The sequence below is a fragment of the Ornithorhynchus anatinus genome, chromosome 5, assembly GCF_004115215.2.
Source record: "Ornithorhynchus anatinus isolate Pmale09 chromosome 5, mOrnAna1.pri.v4, whole genome shotgun sequence".
Classification (NCBI taxonomy): Eukaryota; Metazoa; Chordata; class Mammalia; order Monotremata; family Ornithorhynchidae; genus Ornithorhynchus; species Ornithorhynchus anatinus.
The window spans coordinates 82,178,238-82,201,945 of record NC_041732.1 but is presented as its reverse complement, the minus strand read 5'-3'; the positions used below and the strand labels follow the sequence as shown (position 1 = coordinate 82,201,945).

At 46.7% G+C, this 23,708-nt stretch overlaps 1 protein-coding gene across 1 annotated transcript in view; it reads left to right on the top strand.

Annotated features, from left to right (window-relative positions):
- ENOSF1 (enolase superfamily member 1) overlaps positions 1-23,708 on the top strand; it is a 46,943-nt gene continuing 23,235 nt past the window's right edge. Inside the window, exons 1-5 of the mRNA XM_029065464.2 lie at positions 1-147; positions 8,874-8,982; positions 18,435-18,550; positions 19,883-19,969; positions 21,695-21,721. Coding sequence (XP_028921297.1) covers positions 64-147; positions 8,874-8,982; positions 18,435-18,550; positions 19,883-19,969; positions 21,695-21,721 — 423 coding nt within the window. The 5' untranslated portion in view covers positions 1-63. The remainder of the gene's footprint in view (positions 148-8,873; positions 8,983-18,434; positions 18,551-19,882; positions 19,970-21,694; positions 21,722-23,708) is intronic.

Genomic DNA, 23,708 nt, shown 5'->3' with positions numbered 1-23,708 from the left:
GCGGAGCCGGGGTCGGGGTCGGAAGGCAGCAGGAGGGAAGCAGGGCAGAGCGGGGAGTCCAGCATGGTGGGCGGGCGCATCCGCAGCCTGGCCGTCCGGGACCTGCGTTTCCCCACCGCCCTCGGGGGCCACGGCTCCGATGCCATGGTAAGAGCCCAGGAGCCGCCCGCCGGGCCCCAAACTGGGGCACTGCCAGGGGCCGCAGGAAGCGGGCCGGTGGCACGGCACGGCACGGCACGGCACGGCAGAGAGGGCAGGCCCAGGAGGAGAAGGGAGGAGCGTCTGCGTCTGCCCCCAGTCCCTGCATCTGCTCCTGGGTCTGCCTCTGCCCCTGCGTCTCGGTCTGGTCCCGGCCCCGAGTCTGCCCCTGCCCCTGGATCTGCCCCTGTCCCAGGGCCTCTCCCTGGCCCTGGGTGTCCCCTTGCTCTGCCGCCACCCCTGGTTCTGTCCTTGGCCCTGGGCCTGCCCCCCACCCCGGGATCTGTCCCTGGCCTTGGGTATATCCTTGGTCTGCTGCTCCTGGCCCTGCCCCTGTCCCCACCCCTGGATCTGTCCCTGCCCCGGGTGTCTCCCAGGCCCTGGGTGTCCCCTTGCTCTGCCTCCACCCCGGGTTCTGTCCTTGGCCCTGGGCTTGCCCCTGAGTCTGCCCCCACCCCTGGATCTGTCCCTGGCCTTGGGTGTACCCTTGGTCTGTTGCCCCTGGCCCTGCCCCTGAGTCTGCCCCTGTCCCCACCCCTGGATCTGCCCCCGCCCCTGGGTCTCTCCCTGGCCCTGGCTGTCCCCTTGGTCTGCCTCTGCCCCTGGGTCTGCCCCCACGCCTGGCCCTGGCCCTGAGTTTGCCCCTGTCCCCACCCCTGGACCTGCCCCCGCTCCTGGGTCTCTCCCCGGCCCTGGGTGTCCCCTTTCTCTGCCCACCCCCCTGGGTCTGTCCTTGGCCCTCGGCGTGCCCCTGGGTCTGCCCCGGCCCTGGGTCTGCCCCTGAGTTTGCCCCTGCCCTTGGGTCTGCCCCAGTCCCCACTAATGGATCTGCCCCCACCCCGGGTCTCTCCCTGGCCCTGGGTGTGCCCCTGGTTCTGCCTCTGTCCCTGGGTCTGCCACTGGTCTGCCCCTGCCCCTGGCCCTGGGTCTGCCCCGTCCCCAAATCTGCCCCTGCCCCCAGATCTGCCCCTGCTTCGGGTCTGCCCCTGGGTCTCCCCCTGCCCCTGGGTTTGCCCTCGGATCTGCCGCTGCCCCCGGGTCTGCCTCTCCCCCAGCCTGGGACTCTGGGGTCCCAGGGGCTCTGGGGCCACCGACTCTCCCCACTTAGCTGCAGTTCCCAACCAGCACTGGTCCAGACTGCTCAGCTAAATAATAATATGGTGTTTGTTAAGCGTTTACTATATGCCTGGCGCTGTACTAAACACTGGGGTGGATACAAGCAAATCAGGTTGGCCACAGTCCCTGTCCCACGTGGGGCTCACGGTCTTAATCTCCAGCTTACAGATGGAACTGAGGTACGGAGAAGTGAAGTGACTTGCCTAAGGTCAAACAGCAGACTAGTAGCAGAGCAGGGATTAGAACCCATGACCTTCTGACTCCCGGGCCCATGTTCTAGCCACTAGGCCAATGCTGCTTTTCATAAATGAGTGAATCCATAGAAGGCTCCTCCGGCAGCACACCTGGGGGATCTAAGAAGTAGGACCACAGATGCCCGTGGGAGGCCACGGAAGCAAGCGATCAGCAGTCAGTCGTATTTACTGAGCGCCTACTGTGTGCGGAGCATTGGACTAAGCGCTTGAGAGCGTCCAATGCAAGAGATGGTAGACACGTGCCCTGAGAATGGACGAAAGGGTCAAGAAACCCATTTCTTTTTCCCTCGGACTGACTTTATGAAAAACCCTCATGTAGGAGAGGGTGAATTGCAGGGGAGAACAATGATTGCTGTGCCCCGGGCAATTGTAGCACAACCCTTTCTAGACAGCACGTCTTTTGATGCTTAAAACTTAGTAGTCTGGCAGAATAGTTAAGGCACTCACTAGCCCTTATTCATTTCTTAGCCCAGCTGTGCAGATCGGGTCTCTTAAGTGCATACTTGTCTTGTCTTATGCCATCGAGTCGTCTCCGACCCTTAGCGACACCATGGACACATCTCTCCCTGAACGCTCCACCTGCAATCGTTCTGGTAGTGGATCCATAGACTTTTCTTGGTAAAAATACAGAAGTGGTTTAAAATTGCCTCCTTCTGTGTAGTAAACTTGAGTCTCCACCCTGGACTCTCTGCCAGGCCACTGCTGCCCAGCACAGGTGAGTTTTGACTTGTAGCAGATTGCTTCCACTCATTAGCCACTGCCCAAGGAATGAAATGGGTAGGCCTCAGCTTGATTCTCCCTCCCATAGTCAAGACTGGTCGAGAACTGGAAACTCTCCAGGCGCAACTCTGAGAGGGAAAATGCATACTGAAAGCGTCGTTAATAAAGGACTGTGATAGATCCTAATGTCATTATGGGAATTGGAAGTGTTGCTTCGGGATGTCACTCTCTCTTCTTCATGCCCTTCTGCTAACTTAGACTCTCAGAATGAGACCCACAGTTGATCAGCATTACCGATGGTGGAGGGGAAATAAAGTGAGGGGGGAATGAGATTGTAAAGGTTGCCTTCATTTCCTACCCAACCTGTATTGAATGTTGTACTCCCTGTGATAACAATATCAATAATGGCACCCAATGCAGGGTTTATATAGAAATGCTTTGTGTCTGTCAGTGCTATGCAAAAAGTTAGTTGGTATCATTTATTAATAGAAGTGCTTACAAATGTACAAAGTGCTGGGCATTGAAACACGAGCATCGATTATGACATGTTTCCTGGCCTACCCATTCTAAAGGGGGAAAGCAGACACAGGAAAAAAATAAATGACAGGTTAAATTCAAGCATTCAAAAAGGACAATAACAGTAGTTGTATTTACTAAGCCTTTTCTACTCTATGTATCAACTGCAGATAATCAGGTTGGATGCAATGTGGCCTAGTGGAAAGAACAAGGGCCTGGAAGTCAGACGACCCAGGTTCTAATGCTGACTATGCCACTTGTCTACTGTGTGACCCCGGGCAAGTCACTTAACTTCTCTGGGACTCAGTTACCTCATTTGTAAAATGGGGATTAAAAGTATGAGTCCTATGTAGGACAGGGACTGAGTCCAACTTGATTATCTTGTATAATGAATTTGGTATTTGTTAAGCGCTTACTATGTACCAAGCACTGTTCTAAGCCCTGGGTAGTACAAGGTAATTAGGTTGTCCCACATGGGGCTCATAGTCTTAATCCCCATTTTACAGATGAGGTAACTGAGGCACAGAGAAGTTAAGTGGCTTACCCAAAGTCACACAGCAGATGTGGCAGAGCCGGGATTAGAACCCATGACCTCTGACTCCTAAGCCCGTGCTCTTTCCACTGAGCCACATTGTATCTGCCCCAGCACTTAATATAATAATAATGGTATTTGTTAAGTGCTTACTATTTGCCACAGTTCTAAGCACTGAACACTGCCTGGCTCATAGAAAATGCTTAATAAATATCGTTAAAAAAAATGAAGTCCCTGTCCCACATGAGGCCCATAATGTAAGAGATAAGGAGAACGGTATAATAATAATAATAATGTTGGTATTTGTTAAGCGCTATGTGCAGAGCACTGTTCTAAGCGCTGGGGGAGATACAGGGTAATCAGATTGTCCCACGTGGGACACTCATTTTACAGATGAGTCAACTGAGGCACAGAGAAGTTAAGTGACTTGCCCACAGTCACATAGCTGACAAGTGGCAGAGCTGGGTATCTTATTCTCACTTTACAGATTAGAAAATTCAGGCCCAGAGAGGCTAAATGATTTCCCCAAAGTCACACAGCAAGTCAGTAGCAGAACTGGGACTGGAACTCAAGCCTCCAATTCCTAGCCTCAACCCTTTTCCACCAGACTACACTACCTCCTCCGCAATGGTAAAAATACCATCTTTATAGCAGTGAAATGCTTTACAAAGTGATGATAACGGTTCATTATTACTTAGAGAGGCTATTCCTTAGTCTGTTCACAGCATGGGATGAGACTTGTCCAGGCCTTTACTGTCCCGATCTTTCCAGTGTTTTCATTTGCAAAGGTGGCTGTGTCCCCTCCCGGGCTTCTGCTGAATCAGGTGGGAGGAGGAGGAGGACCCCAGAGATCCAGGGGGAAGGGAGTTCGGGCCCCTGCACCTTATTTTTTTTCCCACACTCTCTGCCTTAGGCCAGCGGTTTGACCCCCGAACCTCGGTTTTCAAATCTGTCCTTTATCACTGTTTACCGCTCAGGTGAAACACGAGCTCTATCGGATGTCTTCATCTGAGCACCTCCTGTCCTTCTCCTTGTTGCATCAGAAGACCTGATATCTGATGTGGGGCTGGACTCTGGAAAGCTATGGTTTCGGACAAAGTTTTCTTGAACCAGAAGGCGAGGGCCCCCGGCAGGGAAACTCTTTGCCAGATGCCAGCCTGGTGTCATACGATGAGACCTTGGAGAACAAACTTCTGTCTTCTCTTCCCTCTCCTGTACCTCTCGCCCCGTTGTGGTGACGACCAAAGTGTTTTTTTCAGTGGGAATCGTGACAGTCTCCGATCAGCACCACCCAGTTAGATAAAACCGATTTCTGTATCCGTATCAAGAGGAGCGAGCCACTAGCACCGTCATAAATACCGCTTCCCCTATCTGTAATTTATTTTAATGTCTGTGTTTCCCACTAGATTGGGGAACTATTTGAGATTCCCTCTCCTTGAGAGTCAGGATCATGAGAATTATTTTGAGCTCACCCAAGTTCTTAGTACAGCGCATTGCTTACAGTAAGCGCTAAATAAATACCGTTGGTAAATTGTCCCTGTACAGGTTCTTGCCCCAGATATTTCAAAACTGATGCTCCTTCATCACACTTGAAGGGAGACTCCATCATTTATCGAGCCCTACTCTGTGCAGAGCTCAGGATATGGAGCTTGGGGGATATAAAATAAATGAAAGAGCGGGTCCCTGCCCTCAAGCCTCATGATCTAAAGGGGACAACAGTCGGCAATCTGGATTATTGAGGGCGTTTTTAACCTCCTTCCTTAGCGATTTACCTTAGCATGGCCCAGTGGAAAGAGCCTGGGCCTGAAAGTCGGAGGAACTGGCTTCTAATCACGGCTCCACCACTTGCTGTCTGGGTGACCTTGGGTGGGTCACTTCACTTCTTTGTGCCTCAATTCTCTCACTTGCAGAATGGGGGTTCAGTACCTGTTCTCCTTCCTTTGTAGACTGTGAGTCCCATGTAGGACCGGGTTATCTTTTATCTGGAGATGTGTCCACGGCATCTCTATGGGTCGGAGGTGACTCGAGAGAATAAGACAAGACCCCGGTGCTGAGTTAAGTGCTTGGCATATAGTAAGCACTTAACTATTAATAATATTAGTATTATTATTGTGAGAACCACCCTGAGAATCAGGAGTTCAGGGTTCAGCTCCAACTTTTGCAAATGGGGAGAGGCCCGGCTGGAAGTTTGGTCTGGGTATAAGGGCCAACAGCTATTGCTGTTGCCCAAGAGCCATTTCACAGAAAAAGAATTCCGAGAATCTTACTTTTTATGGCTTTGTTTTTTTTAGGGCACCTGCTACCGCAGAGTACGCACATATTACCACAAAGCTTTTCTAGGGCTTCGTCCTATTGCAGGCTCCCTCCCACAGCCCTAACCAGACCTCTCCATGGTGGTGGTGATGGTGATGGTGAGGGTGGGAGGGTTGAGGGGTGGTTGGAGGATGAGGCTTGGCGGAGGTAGTGAAACAAACAGACCTAGAAGGGTGCTTGCTAATGCTGTACCCTCTGTGGGGAAGCTCTCTGACTGAAGAACCTCCTCAGATGTTCCGTGAAGTGGACAGGTCTACGAGGAAATCCTGAAAGTAGCTGGCAAATGGGGTCAGAGGCTAGGGTGGTTACTATGGCAACCGCCTACTGCATCCTGGCAGTCATGCACAGCATCGACCCTGGGCTGGGGTCCTACAGGCGGTGCGCTCGTCCTCTAGACTGTGACCTCTTTGTAGGCAGAGAACACGACTACTGACTCTGTTATATTGCTCTCTCCCAAGCGCTTAGTTCAGTATAGTAAGTGCTCAATCAATAGGTGTCACCCTGACGTGCTGCCTTTATTCATCACCATCCCAGCCCCACAGCGCTTGCATACTATCTATAATTATTTTATTTCTATTAATGCCTGTCTCCCCAGCTAGACTGTAAGCCCGCTGTGGGGAAGGAATGTATCTGCTCTATTATCACAGTGTACTCTCCCAAGAGGCTTAGTACAATGCTTTTCACACAGTAATTGCACAATAACTACAGAGAAGCAGCGTGGCTTAGTGGAAAGAGCACGGCCTTGGGAATCAGAGGTCGTGGGTTCTAATCCCAGCTCTGCCACTTGTCAGCTGTGTGTCTTTGGGCAAGTCACTTAACTTCTGTACCTCAGTTACCTCATCTGTAAAATGGGGATTAAGACTGTGAGCCCCACGTGGGCCAACCTGATAACCTTGTATCTTCCCCAGTGCTTAGAACAGTGCATGGCACATAGTAAGCACTTAAAGACCATCGTTATTATTGACCGACTGACTGAATGATTGATGGATTGGTCACTTTGGCCATAAACGGGTCCCACAGGCTAAAAACTCCTGTGCACTTGCAGTGAAATCAGATTCTCCCAGGTGCTTAGAACAGTGTTCCACTCTCATTTTGTTTTGTTTTGTTGTCTGTCTCCCCTTTCTAGATTGTGAGCCCACTGTTGGGTAAGGATTGTCGTTATCTGTTGCCGAATTGTACTTTCCAAGTGCTTAGTACAGTGCTCTGCACACAGTAAATGCTCAATAAATACGATGGAATGAATGAATGAAGGGCTGATTGATTGAGTAGCAACATTGTCCTTTGATTCAAAGCTGATGCCGCTGGTGATGAGTCTGTGTCCACGAATGTAATTGTCTCTAATAATAATGATGGTATTTGTTAAGCGCTTACTATGTTCTAAGCACTGGGGTAGATAGAAGGTAATCAGGTTGTCCCATGTGGGGCTCACAGTCCTAATCCCCATTTTACAGATGTGGTAACTGAGGCACAGAGTAGTTAAGTACTTGCCCAAGGTCACACCGCAGACAAGTGGCGGAACTGGGATTAGAACCCAGGTCCACTGACTCCCAGGCTTGTGCTCTTTCCACGAAGCCAGCACGCTGCTTCTCATAAGAAGCAGTTATTCTCTAAGATTGAATAGAATGCCACGCACCCTTTGTCCACGAAGATACGGCAGTCATCCTCTTCGAACATTCCTGCTCGCCTCCTCGCTCATTGCATTCAGTGTCTTGGCGGAGCTAAGACCGGCAGGGACGAGAGCATCCTAGTGGCATCGCATAAACCACTAACACTCTAATCAGTACCTTCGTGCGGGTTCTTGGTCCTGAAGGTGCTGAACCGAGGCTCATCGGTCAGTCTCAACAGTTGACTCTCTCACTCCAGGCTTACACTGATGTATCTGAAGTACCGAGAGGATTTTAGCTCCTTTTCAAGTAGTTTGCTTCAGTGACATGCAGTTGTGAGAGTCGAGCTAGGAGAGTTGGTGAAGAGGAAATGGAGACACTTGGTTAGATAACCTGTTCTAGGAGTTGGGATAGGAATGAGAGCAGGGAGATGAGGAGGTAGCTGGTGGCAGGGCGATGATGGGACTGTACAGGGATTGAGAGAGGATTTTCTTCGTATGAGGGAGACTTATACGTGTTTGAAGAGAGTGGGGAAGGAGCTAAAAGAGAACAGGTTGAAAATGGCAGGAAGCAGGCAAAGAGAGGAGGAACAAGTGATTTTAGGAGATGAGAGGGGAAAGGGTCAGGGGCCCAAGGAAAGTGGTTGAATTGAGAGAAGAGATGGGAGTTTTCCTTTTTAAGACCAGCTAGGAACCTGGAGAAAGATGAGGAGGAGGCAAAAGAGTCGTGATGTGGGGTCTTTAGGGAGTTCATGCCTCATGGTTTCCATTTTTACCAGCAAAGTAATTGATGAGGTCACCAGGGTCAGGAAGAGAAGCTGTGGGGGCGCTTGAGGGCTTCAGGAGGAGCTGTAATATTTGGAAAAGTTAGCGGAGACTGCCAGAGTCGGAGTCATCGAGGGAGGAATAATAGAGTGGTCGTTGTGGAGAACTGCAACTGAACTAATTGGCCTCCATTCTGCTCCTCTTTTCAGGAGGTTAAAAGACTGAGAAGAGAGTTTCTCGATGGTCCTCCGGGCAGAGGGACAGAGGAGCAGAGAGGGTGGGGGTAGGCCCACATCTGCCTCTTTTCCACTGCCCTGAGCCCTAGACTCCTCTCCTGCAGATCCTACCCTCAGCACCGTCCTACCATGACAACAGCTGCTCCTTTCCTTCTTCCTCCCTCTTCATCTCCCCTACCCCCCCTCCCCTCGTCTTCTCCCTTCCACTCATTCCTATTTTAGTTTGGAATTCTCTGAAGCCCTCAGCGTGTTCGTTGCCAACAGTGAGAAGCCCCGCTGGTACTGACGGACAGAAGGGCCAGAGTCATCATCCTCTCCCGTCAGACAGAGTTCTGTAGACTAAAGCTCTTCAGCTAAACTGCAGGCCAAAAAGTGATTTTTTTGTGTGTGAATCAACTGAGATTAAAGTATATCGATTTCTTTTTATAAAATAGTTCAGACCCTGTGGGAGGACGCTATTTTACATTCATTGATCTCACCCTGACGCCAGCAGCAAACCTCGAGTAATGTTCTTCCCTGGCCCGCGGTGTGCTTGCTGTGACTCATATGACATCCTTTCAGGGCATAAATCTCACTTGGCAAATTCCTTATATCGGGGGATGCTGTTTATTTCCGTACAGCACACGGATCCCGACTACTCAGCAGCCTACGTCACGCTGGAGACGGATGCAAATGATGGATTGAAGGGCTACGGGTTAACCTTCACTTTGGGAAAAGGCACGGAAGTGGGTGAGTTAGACTCTGCGAAGGAGTCATCGTGGCTTGCGGTGGTGACCCTGTTTTTCGGTGTAATCCTTGTAAGTGTAAGCTCGTTGTGGGCAGGGAATGTGTCTGTTTATTGTTGCGCTCTCCCAAGGGCTTGTACAGTGCTCTTCACACAGTAAGCTCTCAAATACATTTGAGTGAATGAGCGTGTGGGGGACCGCACTACTCTGTGTAATGTGACTAACGACCTGGGAGTACGTGCCTGGATGTAAAGCATAATGTGCCAGGCCATGGCCTTACAAGGGCACCCGCTAACCAGGGCCCTGGAGCGTGGTATGGGTCCCCCCCACCTCCGCGGATCCCTTACTTCTTCCTCAGCTCCATGCAGTCTTACCGTTACCCCCATAGCCTCCTCCCCATCACGGGAGTCACACAGTCCCTTCCTGGACTCCCTTTCATTTATTCACTCATTCGATCATCTTTATAGAACACTTACTATATGCAAAGCACGGTACTAAGCGCTCTGATCCCCTCGGCCCTCCCCAAACCAGGAGGGCAGCACGTCACGCCCTGGATCTCAGAGCAGGCCCCAGGAAGGACTTGAGGTTTGGGAGTCTGAGCAGGTTGATCAGGCATCCCCCCATTTCATCTTCTCCCACTCCCTTCTATGTCGCCCTGGCTTGCTCCCTTTATTCATCACCCCCTCCCGGGCCTTCAGCGCTTATTTACAAATCTGTAATTTATTTATATTAACGTCTGTCTCCCTCTCTAGACTGTAAGCTCATTGTGGGCAGGGAATGTGTGTGTTGTTATATTGTACTGTCCCAAGCTCTTAATACAGTGCTTTGAACACGGTAAGCCCTCAATAAATACAATTGAATGAATGAATGGATGGATGGATGGATGGATGAATGAATGAGCACTTCATTTGACTCCAGCTTGACTGCTGGCTGAATGGATCCCTTGGTGACTTCCACGGAGGCTTCTGGTGGGGAAAGGGACAGGCTAGTGACCAACCACTAGCCGGGAATGGACTAGATCAGTGACTGCCCACCGGCTGGGAATGGAATATATTAGTGACCAGCCTTTGGAGGGGTTTGGGTATGCTAGCGACTACCCTCTGGCAGAGAAAGTATATAGCAAGTAGAAAACATCGGTAAATTTACTATGACTCACACTTCATCATAATGCTTTCTTGATGCCCCTATAACTATTACCCAAAGAAACAGTGTGGCCTAGTGGCTAGAGCCCAAGCCTGGGAGTCGGAAGGATCTGGGGTCTAGTTCCAACTCTACCTTGTCTGCTGCGTGACCTTGGGCAAGTCACTTTACTTCTGTGCCTCAGGTACCTCATCTGTAAAATGGGGATTAAGACTGGGATTCCAATGTGCGACATGGACTCTGTCCAACCTGATTACCTTGTATCTTCCCCAGTGCTTAAAACAGTGCCTGGCACATAGTAAGCACTTAACAAATGCCATAAAAATAAATCCAGTCAAGTTACTGAAGAAGCAGGATGGTCTAATGGAAAGAGCACAGATCTGGGAGTCAGAGAACCTGGGTTTTAATAATAATAATGTTGGTATGTGTTAAGTGCTTACTATGTGCAGAGCACTGTTATAAGCGCTGGGGTAGATACAGGGTGATCAGGTTGTTCCACGTGAGGCTCACAGTCTTAATCCCCATTTTGCAGATGAGGGAACTGAGGCACAGAGAAGTTAAGTGACTTGCCCAAAGTCACACAGCTGAGAAGTGGCAGAACTGGGATTCGAACCCATGACCTCTGACTCCCAAGCCCGGGCTCTTTCCACTGAGCCACGCTGCTTCTCTAATCCCGACTCTTCCACCACTTGGCTTCTGTGTCATATAGGGCAGGTCACTTAACATCTCATGCCTCAGTTTCCTCCTCTGTAAAATAGGGATTCAGTACCTGTTCTTCCTACTTAGACTGGGAGTCCCATGTGGGACAGGTACTGTGTCCATCTGGATTATCCTGTACCTACTCCGGGATTTAGAACTGTGCTTGGCACTCAGTAAGGACTTAATAAATACCAGAGTGATTATTATCATCATTAAGGCCTTTATTTAAACAGATCTTGTCGGCTTGCTGACTTGGGCTCTCAGAGTAATTCCTGTGAAGAGAGAGGTCAGCAGTCCAGAGTTCAATGGCTAGATACCACGTTAGGTGATTTACTACAGACTAGGCCTCCTCCTGGAGAAGTTGGAGAAGGAAGATGGGTGGTGATTGAAGGGTTAAGACTGCCTGGTATTTCAGTAGTTCAGGCAGAAGCTTGGATGATTAGTGGGTAGGTAATAATAATAATAATGTTGGTATTTGTTAAGCGCTTACTATGTGTAAAACACTGTTCGAAGTGCTGGGGTAGATACAGGGTAATCAGGTTGTCCCACATGAGGCTCACAAATTCATCCCCATTTTACAGGTGAGGTAACTGAGGCACTGAGAAGTTAAGTGACTTGCCCACAGTCACACAGCTTCCAGGTGGCAGAACCAGGATTCGAACCCATGACCTCCGACTCCCAAGCTCATGCTCTTTCCACTGAGCCACGCTGCTTCCGCTTGTATACACACAAATACACGCACACACATACACTCACACGATTTTCCTGCTACACATGCTCAGCTGAGAAGAATGCATTTCCTTAAGTCATCTCGGGGGCCAGGTCTGCATAGGGCAGCACTAAAGCTCATTTGAAAATGATGATAATGAAACCCTAATCTCCAACCCATATAGTTCTTAAAAGAGCATGAAAGTAACCTGGTAGGTAATAGAAGGGAGATTTGTGACTCGTTGACATCCTTTTTACAGATCAGATGAAAGCCTCTTGTGTGGATCTGGGCAGACCGGATTTGCCTTAGGGGACCGACTGTCCTGAGCAGGCACGGCTCATTATTGGTTCAGGAAGCCGCCTTGCTCATATTCTACATTTGGGTCTTCTAGCCTCCTTGGGCAAGAAAGGAAGGGAAAAAAGATTGCAAAACTTGAAAAATATTACACTTGTCCTTTTTCCATATACCAAATAACTTGTTACTGCTCTGAGCGCATCTAACCAGGATCAGTTAGAATAGGAGAGTTAACCTAAGGTGCAGTGTTTCAAATTTAGCATCGCCTGTGGGATCTAGATGGCCGCGTTCTTCTGAATGAAAGACTTTTAGGTTACTGATCTTCCCTATGAAATGACTCACTCTTTACCCTCCTCTTTCTCTGTACCCCTCCCTACCTCACCCCCCATCTTTTTATTTTAACGGCATTTGTTAAGTGCTTGTCATTTGCCAAGCATTATTCTAAGCACTGGGGTAGATACGAGGTTAACAGGTTGTACATAGTCCCAGTCCCCCATGGGGCTCACAGTCTAGGTAGGAGGGAGGGCAGTTTAATCCCCATTTTACAGGTGAGGAAACTGAGATGCAGAGAAGTTAAGTGACTTGTCAGCAAGTGGAGGAGCTGGGATTAGAACCCAGGTCCTCTGACTCCCCTAAACCAAACTACTTCTCACCTCTGCACCTCTGTCCCCTCCAATTCTTCTTCCTGTTTCCCACTGTGTGTCTCCGGAAGAGAGGGAGGGAGGGAAACAGAGAGGGAGGGAAAGGATGGCACGTAGCCAGCGGCAACAAGCCAGACACATGTGATCAGCAGGCAGAGCCAGCGGAGACAAGAGCCACAGTAGGTATGGTGTGGCGATCCGGTGGATAGATAATAATAATAATAATTATGGTATTTGTTAAGCACTTAACTATGTGCCAGGCTACGTGTGTGTGTTGATGTTCAGAATGTTTGGGTTCCGGGAGGGAACTTTGAAGCCAGGCCACTGGGAAGTGACTGTGAGGTTACTAGTTTGCTGTGCGTGGGACACCCCTCACAGAAGTGTTCATTGGCCTTATTAATAAGAAGAAGAACAATGATGATAAAAATTAAAATTAAAAAACAGTATTTGTAGAGGAACAGTGTAGCCTAGTGGAAAGAGCAATGGACCTGAGAGTCAGAAGACTTGGGTTTTAATCCCAGCTCTACCACATTTGAGCTGTGTGACCTTGGACAAGTCACTTCACTTCTCTGGGCCTCACTTTCCTCATCCGTGAAATGGGGATTCATTATTCTCCCTACTACCCGTTACTACCATACCTAGATTGTGAGGACCTGTGTGGGGCAGGGATTGTGGCTGATCTGATTATCTTTTTATCTACCCCAGCGCTTAGAACTATGTACTTGATGCATAGTAAGCACTTAATGAGCACCATTATAATAATATTATATGCTCTTATTATCATTTAGCACTTACTCTATGCCAGGCACTGTATTAAGTGCTGGTGTAGATGTAAGAGAATCGAGTGAGACACTGCCCCTGACCCACACAGGACTACAGTCTAAGAAGAAGGGCCTGCTTGTTGTGGGCAGGAAATGTATCTGTTTTCTGTTGTATGGTACTCTCCCAAGTGCTTAGTACAGTGCTTTGTACACAGTAAGCACTCAATAAATACAATTGACTGAATGAATGAACAGGTATTTTATCCCCATTTTACAGATGGGGATTTTAGAGAAGCAGCGTGGCTCAGTGGAAAGAGCCCGGGCTTGGGAGTCAGAGATCATGTGTTCGAATCCCGGCTCTGCCGCTTGTCAGCTGTGTGACTTGGGGCAAGTCACTTCACTTCTCTGTGCCTCAGTTACCTCATCTGTAAAATGGGGATGAAAACTGTGAGCCCCATGTGGGACAACCTGATCACCTTTTATCCCCCCAGCGCTTAGAACAGTGCTTTGCACATAGTAAGCGCTTAACAAATACCACCATTATTATTAGAGGCTCTCATTGTTCTGTCCAAATTCTGATCAATAACAGATATTTGTCTTGAAAAAATCCTTGAAAAAGGTACACCTTCTCTATGGAGGCTACGCCAGCGAGAGGTGATATGCAGGTGATTTTGTGCCTTTCATCTTCTGCGGTCCATAGCATGGCAGATTCCGTTTGAGCCAGACTACACTCTTCAGATGACTCATAGCAATCTCCCTAAACCACAAGAACCCATAGATGTCAGAGATTGAAAACCACATTTTGATCATTGTAATATCTAGAGTACTTCAGGGCTAGAGGTAGTTTAATGACCAATACATTCAATGCACAAAAGTAAGCATAGTTTTGGAAGATAATCTTTCAGGAGAAAATGTTGTGTTTTACACCAAATCTGCCCTGAACAGACTAGGAGTCAGAGGACCCTTGTTCTAATCCTGGCTCTGCTGCTTGTCTGCTATGTGACCTTGGGAATGTCATAACTTCACCGTGCCTCAGTTACCTCATCTGTAAAATGGAAATGAAGACTGTGAGCCCCACACGGGATAGGGACTGTGGGTTATCCTGTATCTGACCCCATGCACAGCCGGGCTTGGGAGTCAGAGGTCGTGGGTTCTAATCCCGGCTCTGCCACTTGTCAGCTATGTGACTTTGGACAAGTCGCTTAACTTCTCTGTGCCTCAGTTACCTCACCTGTAAAATGGGGATTAATACTGTGAGCCCCACCTGGGACAACCTGTTAACTTTGTATCTCCCCCAGCGCTTAGAACACTACTTGGCACATAGTAAGTGCTTAACAAATATCATCATTATTACTACTATTATTATAGTATGTGGCAAGGAGTGAGGGCTTAGCAAATAGCATTAAAAAATCCCCATAAGAAAGCAGAGAGGCATGACTCTTGAGTTCAGTCACAGGAATTCGGGCTGGTGTCTGTCAGGAGGTATGGGGGGCATGTTTGGGAGAAGTAATCTCACAGCAGCCCTACCTTGTCTGCTGAAATTCAACCTATTTTCCAGCCACCACAAGCTCACTTGTATTGAAAAAGTACCAAACACTAGCGTCTCTCTTTGTTAGTGTGACCTGGCGGAAAGAGCACTGGATGGGGAGTTAGAAGACCTGGGTTCCAGTCCCAGCTCTACCACTAGCTTGCTGCAAGACCTTGGGCCAGTCACTTAACTCCTGTGTGCCTCAGGTTCTTCAGCTATAAAGATATCCTCCCTTTGGACTGTGAGCCCCATGTGGGGCAAGGACTTTATCAGATCTAATAATGATAGTATTAAGCGCTTACTATGTGCCAAGCACTGTTCTAAGCCCAAGGATAGATACAAAGTTATCAGGTTGTTCCAGGTGGGACTCACAGTCTTAATCCCCATTTTACAGATGAGGTAACTGAGGCACAGAGAAGTTTAGTGACTTGCCCAAAGTCACACAACTGACAAGTGGCAGAGCTGGGATTAGAACTCGTGACCTCTGACTCCCAATGCCCGGCCTCTTTTCCACTAAGCCACGCTGCTTCTCGTAGCCACGCTGCTTCTCGTTCTAAGATCTAATTATCTCGTATCTCCCCGAGTGCTTATTGTCGAGTTTTAAACACAGTAAGTGTTTCTCTGGACCTCAGTTCCCTCATCTGTAAAATGAGGATTGAGACTGCAAGCACTGAGTGGGGCAGGGACTAAGTCCCTGTATATCTGTCCCAATGCTTAGTGTGCCTGGCACACAGTAAGCTCTTAACAAATATCATATATTATTATTAGCAAATACCCCCGTTATTATTGTTAGCACGATAAAAAGTGCTGATGCCATTAAGAAGCAAGCAGATCTGAATCGCTTCTAGCTCGGCTTCCATCTCATACCCTACCTTTCCCATTTTATGACTCTGATTCCAGAAAGGTGAGTTGATTTGTTATTTTTTGCCGTTGTCTCCAACCCATAGCGACGCCATGGACATATCTCTCCCAGAACGCCCCACCTCCATCTGCAGTCGTTCTCATAGTGGATCCATAGAGTTTGCTTATATCCAATTTTTTTTTTCAAGTTCCATACTACTGTTTGCAGGTAAATATATCAGCTCTCTTTCGTGTAATCTGGATGTATCGGTTCCATTAGACACATTTTCAGTAGTGAAAAACCTAAGTATACACAGCGTTAAAGAGGAAAACAACAATATATTCATCCTGCATCATTTTCAGAATCATTAGGCCTGTTCCTGAGAAACCTAATCCCTCTGAGCAAACCACTTGTGAGGAAAACGCTTAGTACAGGGCTCTGCATCCAGTAAGTGCTCAATAAATGTGATTGAATGAATGAATGAATGAAAGCACTAAGATGTCCTACTTGATTTAATTTTTATTTAATAATTATATATTTAATTATATATTATCCGCAGGATAGGGGTCAGTTCAGTTCTCTTCTTTGGTTTTAAAACGATCACTTTCACGATGCGGACTACGGCTGCATCTCCGTCGATGACTCACAGTATCGATTCAGATCCACACCACCAAAGTTTTATGTGGCTAGTAATGTAACTTACAGTAAGTCACTGCAGCTCCCCCTTTCCGCAAACAATGCCACGATGTTTTTTTGGAGTTTTGAGGTCATGTAAATCTCCATAGCTGGGACCCAAGGGGAATCGACTAAGTAGTGGCTTATCATCTAAAAGCAAAACCCGCACCTTTTTTTTCTGAGGAGTTTATAGCTGAATCAGAATTATCATTACCCTCTCTGAAAACAAAATTCTCAAGAGAACATGTGAAGTCTTGTTTCAAGGACTCTCGTCTGCAATGGTTATTGCTGTTGCTTAAGAAAAAGGCATTTTTACAATGTTCAGAAAGTCTTCCTTTTTATGACTGTTTTTATAATGCACCTTCTGCTATGGGCTTTTCCTTTCCCTGCATTGGCTCCTATTACACCCTTCATTTGGAGAGGTTAAGACAGGTTTCTCTCTGAGATGAGGAGAGGTGTAGAAGTGATTTTTCTTCTCTTTATCCTAGTCATACTCTACCCTCCTCCCTCAGCCTCCTTGATTGGTTATTTTTGTAATGATCTGGAAAATATGTTTTCCGCATGGCCTAGTGGATAGAGCATGGGTCTCAGAGTCAAAAGGACATGGGTTCTAATCCTCGTTCCTCCACTTGTCTACTGTGTGACCTTGGGCAAATTGCTTAACTTCTCTGTGCCTCCATTACCTCATCTGTAAAATAGGGATTAAGACTGTGAGCCCCATGTGTGACAGGGACTGTGTCCGAGCTGACTGATTTGTGTCCACCCCAGTGCTTAGTATAATGCTTGACACATAATAAGCAATTAACAAATACCACTAACAAGAACAACTTATTTTTCCGAGATCCCTCTTCAAAAAAATTGAGTTTGGTTGTCAGGAACCTCCCCAATATGAAAGGGAAAAAAATTTGAGAATCTTGTAACCTTCATGTTATTTTCTCTAATCACTTGCCCTCTCAGACTCCTCCAAGACAGACTATACGCTGGATCAGTTTGGTTTTTTTCGAAGTATTTGTAAAGCACTTTCTAAATGTCAAGCACTATTCTCAGTGATAAAATAGATACAAGTTAATCAGGCCAAGTACAATCCCTGTCCCACATGAGGCTCACAGTCTAAGTAGCAGGGAAAATAGATATCGAATCCCCATTTTGCAGTTGAGGAAACTGAGGCACAGAGAAATCAAGTGATTAACCCAAGGTCACACAGCAGACAAGTAGTGGAGCTGGAATTAGAACCCAGTTCTTCTGTCTCCCTGGCCCAGTACTTTATAATAATAATAGTGATGGTATTTGTTAAGTGCTTACTATGTGCCACGCACTGTTATAAGCAGCCACACTGCTTCTGGTTAGAAAAGGAGCAGTGTGACAAAGTGAGGAGCAGTGTGGCAAAGTGGAAAGAGCACGGGCCTGAGACTCAGGATCTGGGTTCTAATCCCAGATTTACCATTTGCCTGCTGTGTGTCCTTGGGCCAATCACTTAACTACTTTGCCTCAGATCCTTTATTTTAAAATTTGAAAATTTGAAAACCTGTTTGCCCTCATACTTAAACTCTGAGCCCCATGTGGGACAGGGATTTGCTCTTGCGCTTGCATTTGTACCCTTTATTCACCCCTCCCTCAGCTCTGTAGCATTTATGTACTTGTCTGTAATTTATTTATACTAATGTCTGTCTCCCCTCTAGTCTGTAATCTTGTTGTGGGCAGGGAACGTGTCTACCATTCATTTAGAAGTATTTATTGAGCGCTTACTATGTGCAGAGCACTGTACTAAGCGCTTGGAATGTACAAATCGGTAACAGATAGAGACAGTCCCTGCCCTTTGACGGGCTTACGGTCTAATCGGGGGAGACGGACAGACAAGAACAATGAAGCTTTGTGTTATATTGTACTGTCCCAAACACTTAGTATGGTTCTCTTAGTAAGTATGATTGATTGAGTGTCTGATTTACTTATATCTTCCACAGTGCTTACAATAGTGCTTGACAAATAAATAAGACAATATTAATAATAATAATCCTAGAGACGATAGGGTTAATCTCCTGGCTTCCGTTAAAAAAATCACAAAGCTGTATGATTCATTTAAAGTTATAGATCCAGTGTTATCTTTCTCTTAAAGCATTAGTACTGGAACAAGAAAGTAAGAGGAATTAAAGCTCTGCTGTCTTTTACAGTTGTTTGTGCTGTAAATGCATTAGCCCATCATGTGGTTAATAAGGATCTGGCAGAAATTGTGAGCAACTTCAGAGGATTCTACAGGCAGCTCACCAGTGATGGACAGCTCAGATGGGTAAGAGCCTGTGCAATTAAAGTGGGATTAACAAATGAAATCTGACTTATTATGAATGGAGATAGTCGGTAACTACTGTAAAAATACTATATCTAGAGCCTACTGGTGCTTCCATGTGAAGATTTTTTCTGAAAATCACATATCACATTATGTGAACTCGTTAGTAACTTATCAATCAATCAATCAGCTGTATATAGAATTCAGATCACTGATAAATGACTACTGTGTTAGGAACCACTAAGCGATCCTTGTTCTGGTATGACCCCGGTTCCTTCATTTGGCTTTCTTGGTCTTTGTGAGCAGGAAGCATGGCTTGTGCTTCTGTTGTTCTTTCCAGCCGCTCAGTACAGTGCACTTGATAATTACCATCACTACCACTACTGTCACTGTCTTGTGGACTTCCAGCAGAGTATAAACTTCTCTGCTGGAAGTGGCATGAGGCAGCAGTCGGTTAGCATTCCAATGATTGTCCAGCCATTCGGCATCAAGCAGAAATTCCTTTCCGTCAGCGTTAAGGTACTCAGTCAGCTCTTCCCCTCCTACCGTACCTCCCTGATTCATTCATTCTATCATATTTATTGAGTGCTTACTGTGCAGAGCATTGTACTAAGCACTTGGGATCTTACTCTCTCCCAACCACACACTTCCATCCTCTAACTCCAACGTATTGCTTGTCTGTCTCACCATGGACCCAAGTCCTCCCCTTGGCCTGGCACTCCCTCCTCCTTCGTCTCCAAAGGACCACCACTCTCCCTGCCTTCAAAGCCCTACTCAAGTCACATCTCCTCCGAGAAGCACTCCCTGACACAGTTCTCCCTTCACCCTCCCCTCAGTGTCACCTATTCAGTTGGGTCTGTATCCCTTAAACACTTTGGTTTACATCCCATCCTCTCACCAGTTATGTACATAATAATGTTGGTATTTGTTAAGCGCTTACTGTGTGCCAAGCCCTGTTCTAAGCACTGGGATAGATACAAGGTAGTCAGGTTGTCCCACATGGGGCTCACAGACTTAATTCCCATTTTGCAGATGAGAGAACTCAGGCACAGGGAAGTTAAGTGACTTGCCCAAGGTCACTCAGCAGACAAGTGGAGAAGCCGGGACTAGAACCCACGACCTCTGACTCCCAAGCCCGGGCTCTTTCCACTAAGTCACGCTGCTTCTTCATCTGTGACTTATTTGAATATCTATGTCCCCCTCTAAATTGTAAGCGCCTTGCGACCGTGCACTTAGTAAGCTCTTTGTGTTCAGTACAGTGCTTCGCACACAGTAAGCATTCAGTAAGTACTATCAATTGATGAATGATTGGAAGGGTGTTTTGTCTCCCAACAGATTGGTCCAGAAAAAGGGGTTGTGCACTTGGCAACAGCGGCCATCCTGAATGCTGTGTGGGACCTGTGGGCTAAACAAGAGGGAAAGGTAAATCGTTCATTCATTTATTCATTCGATCAATCATTTTTATTGAGTGCTTACTGTGTGCAAAGCACTGTTCTAAGCACTGGAGTAGGTACAAGATAATCAGGTTGTCCCATGTGGGGCTCATAGTCTTAATTCCCATTTTACAGATGAGGTAACTGAGGCACAGAGAAGTTAGTGACTTGCCCAAAGTCTCATAGCTGACAAATAGCGGAGTTGAGATTAGAACCCACGATCTCTGTCTCCCAAGCCCGTGCTCTCTCCACTAAGGCACGCTGCTTCCTTATCACTAAGTACTTGGGAGAGTACAGTATCACAACAAACAGACACCTTCCAGCCCACAATGAGTTCACAGTCTAGAGGGGGACACAGACATTAATACAGATAAATAAATAGATAAATTGCAGGTATATACAGATATATTCATATGTGCTGTGAGGATGGCAGAGGGGATGAATGGAGGAGCAAGAGTGGCCCAGAAGGGAGTGGAAGAAAAGGAGGGTGATGGCTTAGTCTGGGAAGGCTTCTTGGAGGAGGTGTGCCTTCAATAAGGTTTTGAAGTGGGGGAGAGCAATTATCTGTCTGGTAGGAGGGAGGGCATTCCAGGCCAGAGGTAGGATGTGGGTGAGAGGTTGGTGGCGAGATAGACAAGATCGAGGTATAGTGACACAGAGATCCTTACCTGGACAGGAACGTTTGTCTGGTTTGGCTGAATTATCGGCTTTCCAGGGCCAGCCTTTGTAAATGATTTTAACCTGGATTGTTTCTTTTCTGTATTTTGGTGAGAGGTTTGGGGAGCAGGAGGAGAGCGGGGAGTGGGGGCGAGACTATGGGAGATAGAAAATCAGGAATAACAACCAGTAATATCAGAATTCCACTGGTTGTGGAGCACTGGGCAAAGTGCTCAGGGCTTTGGTAAAAAAATTATCCCTTTTCCTTGAAGAGTGTGCAGTCTAAAAGCAATTCCCCAATCACAGATGATGATAGCAATGAGTGACATGTTCTTCCCAAAATATTCCTGCTTCAGAAGGACCTGGGTCTAGATGGATTTTGGGAGAAATGGTGGAAATTTGTGAGGCAACTTCAGCAGCTCCTGAGACCTCTTTCCACCCCGGTACCCCAGCCTAGTTCCGTGGCCCAGGGATCCACTGTCCCAGCCTCGTGGAGGACAAACCCTCCGCCTCTGGACTAGTGCAGGGCTTGGAGTATCTGTGTTAGGGGAGCCTCCTATGGGTGCGATGAAACCTCTGTCTGGGATTGCATTCTTAGATGACTTTCTGACTTTAAGTCCACCCTTTCCTCATTCTCTTGCCCTGAGAGATTGGCGTACCCCTTGAAGGAAAGCGGCCCTGAACAGGAAGAGTAGCAACCGTAAGGGAGAGGAAATTGAGGCCTCGATCTTGAGGGGCAAGTGAACCTAGATGTTCTCTCAGGATCAACAAACCTCCTTCTCCTTGAATATACCGGCAGGACAAGGTGAAATTGAAACCTAAATGGTTGCTTTGCTTATAGGCCTCCATATGAAGCTTCTAAGAGATCCCTCAGTGAGTCTGGTCCAGGGGCTACCCTAGTGTGGCCAACGAAGGGGCTCGCTCTCTGTGAGAACAGAAGAAGAAATATGGGAAAAGAGGGACGGCGTTTGGCAGACACTGTCAGTTGTTGCCTGTTAGAGCAGTTATCTTGGACAGAATTCCTCACGCTACTCAAATCTTTCCGTTTTTATTACAGCCACTCTGGAAGTTACTTGTGGATATGGTAAGAAAATTCTTCCAATTTATTCATACTTGCGTCGGTATAATGTAACCTGTAGAGTAACTAGATTCTGCCATTTCTGCCAACTTGCTGAAGCCAAAATTTGTGATCCATTGTTATCGTTTTACAGCCCTGTGTAAATATAATCTCTGTGCCTGAGGACACTTGGATTCCAAGAGAAAATGACCCTGGGGAAGGACTAATGTCGCAGCAGTAGAGAAAAACTCTAGCAAGGAAATGAAAGGTCCTTGGGAAATTTCCAGTAATATCCACCCCTGGGCTGAATCATCATCAGTGGTATTTATTGAACGTTAACTCTGTGCAGAACACAGTGCTGGGCACTTGTGAGAGTACAGTTCAACAGAGGTGGCAGACACGTACCATGCCCATCAAGAGCTTACAGGCTTTGCCAGAAGTGTTTTCTGCACTCACTGTTCAGAAGCTATTTGGGTAGTCTTTCTGTCTAGGACACCATCTTTACCCAGGTGGGCAAGTAGGACGTCACTGCCCCTAAGGGGCTGGGTTAGGGGATGGGAAAAGAAATATTAAAAAATACTGCCCTCTTGCAATTTTCAAGCTCACTGTAGTGATGCTGCTAATGCTAGTGGTAAGCACTTTGATACCTCAGGCCCTCAGCACTTGTGTACACATCCTTATATTCCACTATTTCCCCTACTGTAATTTATTTTGGTACTTATCATGTGATCCTTTTTTTTTTTTTTTAAAGAAATGGTATTTGTTAAGTGCGAATGTGTCGATCTCTGTGCTAAGCACCGCGTTAGACACAAGTGAATTAGGTTGGACACAGTCGCTATCCATCATGGGGCTCACAGTCTATGTAGGAGGGAGAGCAGAACTGAGGCATAGAGAAGTTGAGTGACTTGCCCAGGGTCACAAAGCAAACATTTGGTAGAACCGTTTATTGCCATATTGTACTTTTCAAGCACTTAGTACAGAGCTCAGCACACAGTAAGTGCTCAGTAAATACGATTGAATGAATGACCCAAGTCCTCTTATTCCTGGGCCCCTGCTCTTTCCACTAGGCTATACCGCTTCTAAGTAAAATTGACAGACTTGGGCTTTAAACAGAAAAAAAATTAGAAGCAAATCAGAGACCTCACGAATGGATTTTCCCTTCACCTTTGAGCTTTTACCAAATCTTGCTTTATACTGAATGTTTTAGCCAATCGATCAATCAGTGGCATTTATTGAGCACTCACTGTGTGCAGAGCACTGTACTAAGTACTTGGGAAAATACAGTAAAATAGAGTTGGTAGACATGTTCCTTGCCCATGGTGAGCTTACAGTCTAGAGGACTTTAAGGACAGTCTTCAGTTGATTGACTGACTGATAATGCTGATCACTTGCTTGCTGAGAATAAAGGATGTTGCCAAGGGAAAGATGAGAGTCTTTCAAAAACCAATCGCTGCAGTGGCTCTTGGAATCTGCAGAAAAATAGTCTTCACCGTCAAGGTTTCCTCTAGACTGTAAGCTCCTAAATATAAATATCTATCCATCTATAATGAAATATTCATATACAGAATTATATACCTGTATTTACAATAAGATTAGATACAGTAGCTCTAGTTAGATATAGCTATTTATATATACACAGATAGATACAGATATATCCATCTATATATAGACAGATATATATCTGATATATATCTGGATATATCTGTATCTATAGATAGATATATATCTGATATATATATGGATACATCTGTATCTGTGTATATATAAATAGCTCTAGTTAGATATAGCTATTTCTATATACACAGATAGATAAAGATATATCCATCTATATATATATCTCTCTATATAGCTGTATATCTGTATATACATATATAGCTATATATATCTATTCTGTCACTTGGCAGGGAGCAAGTATTTAATGAATACCATTGTTAATTGTGTTAATTGTACTTTCCTTGTTAACGTGAGGTCCAAGCTTTGGTGGTGGTTCTGAAACTGGCAGTTGCATTTCACT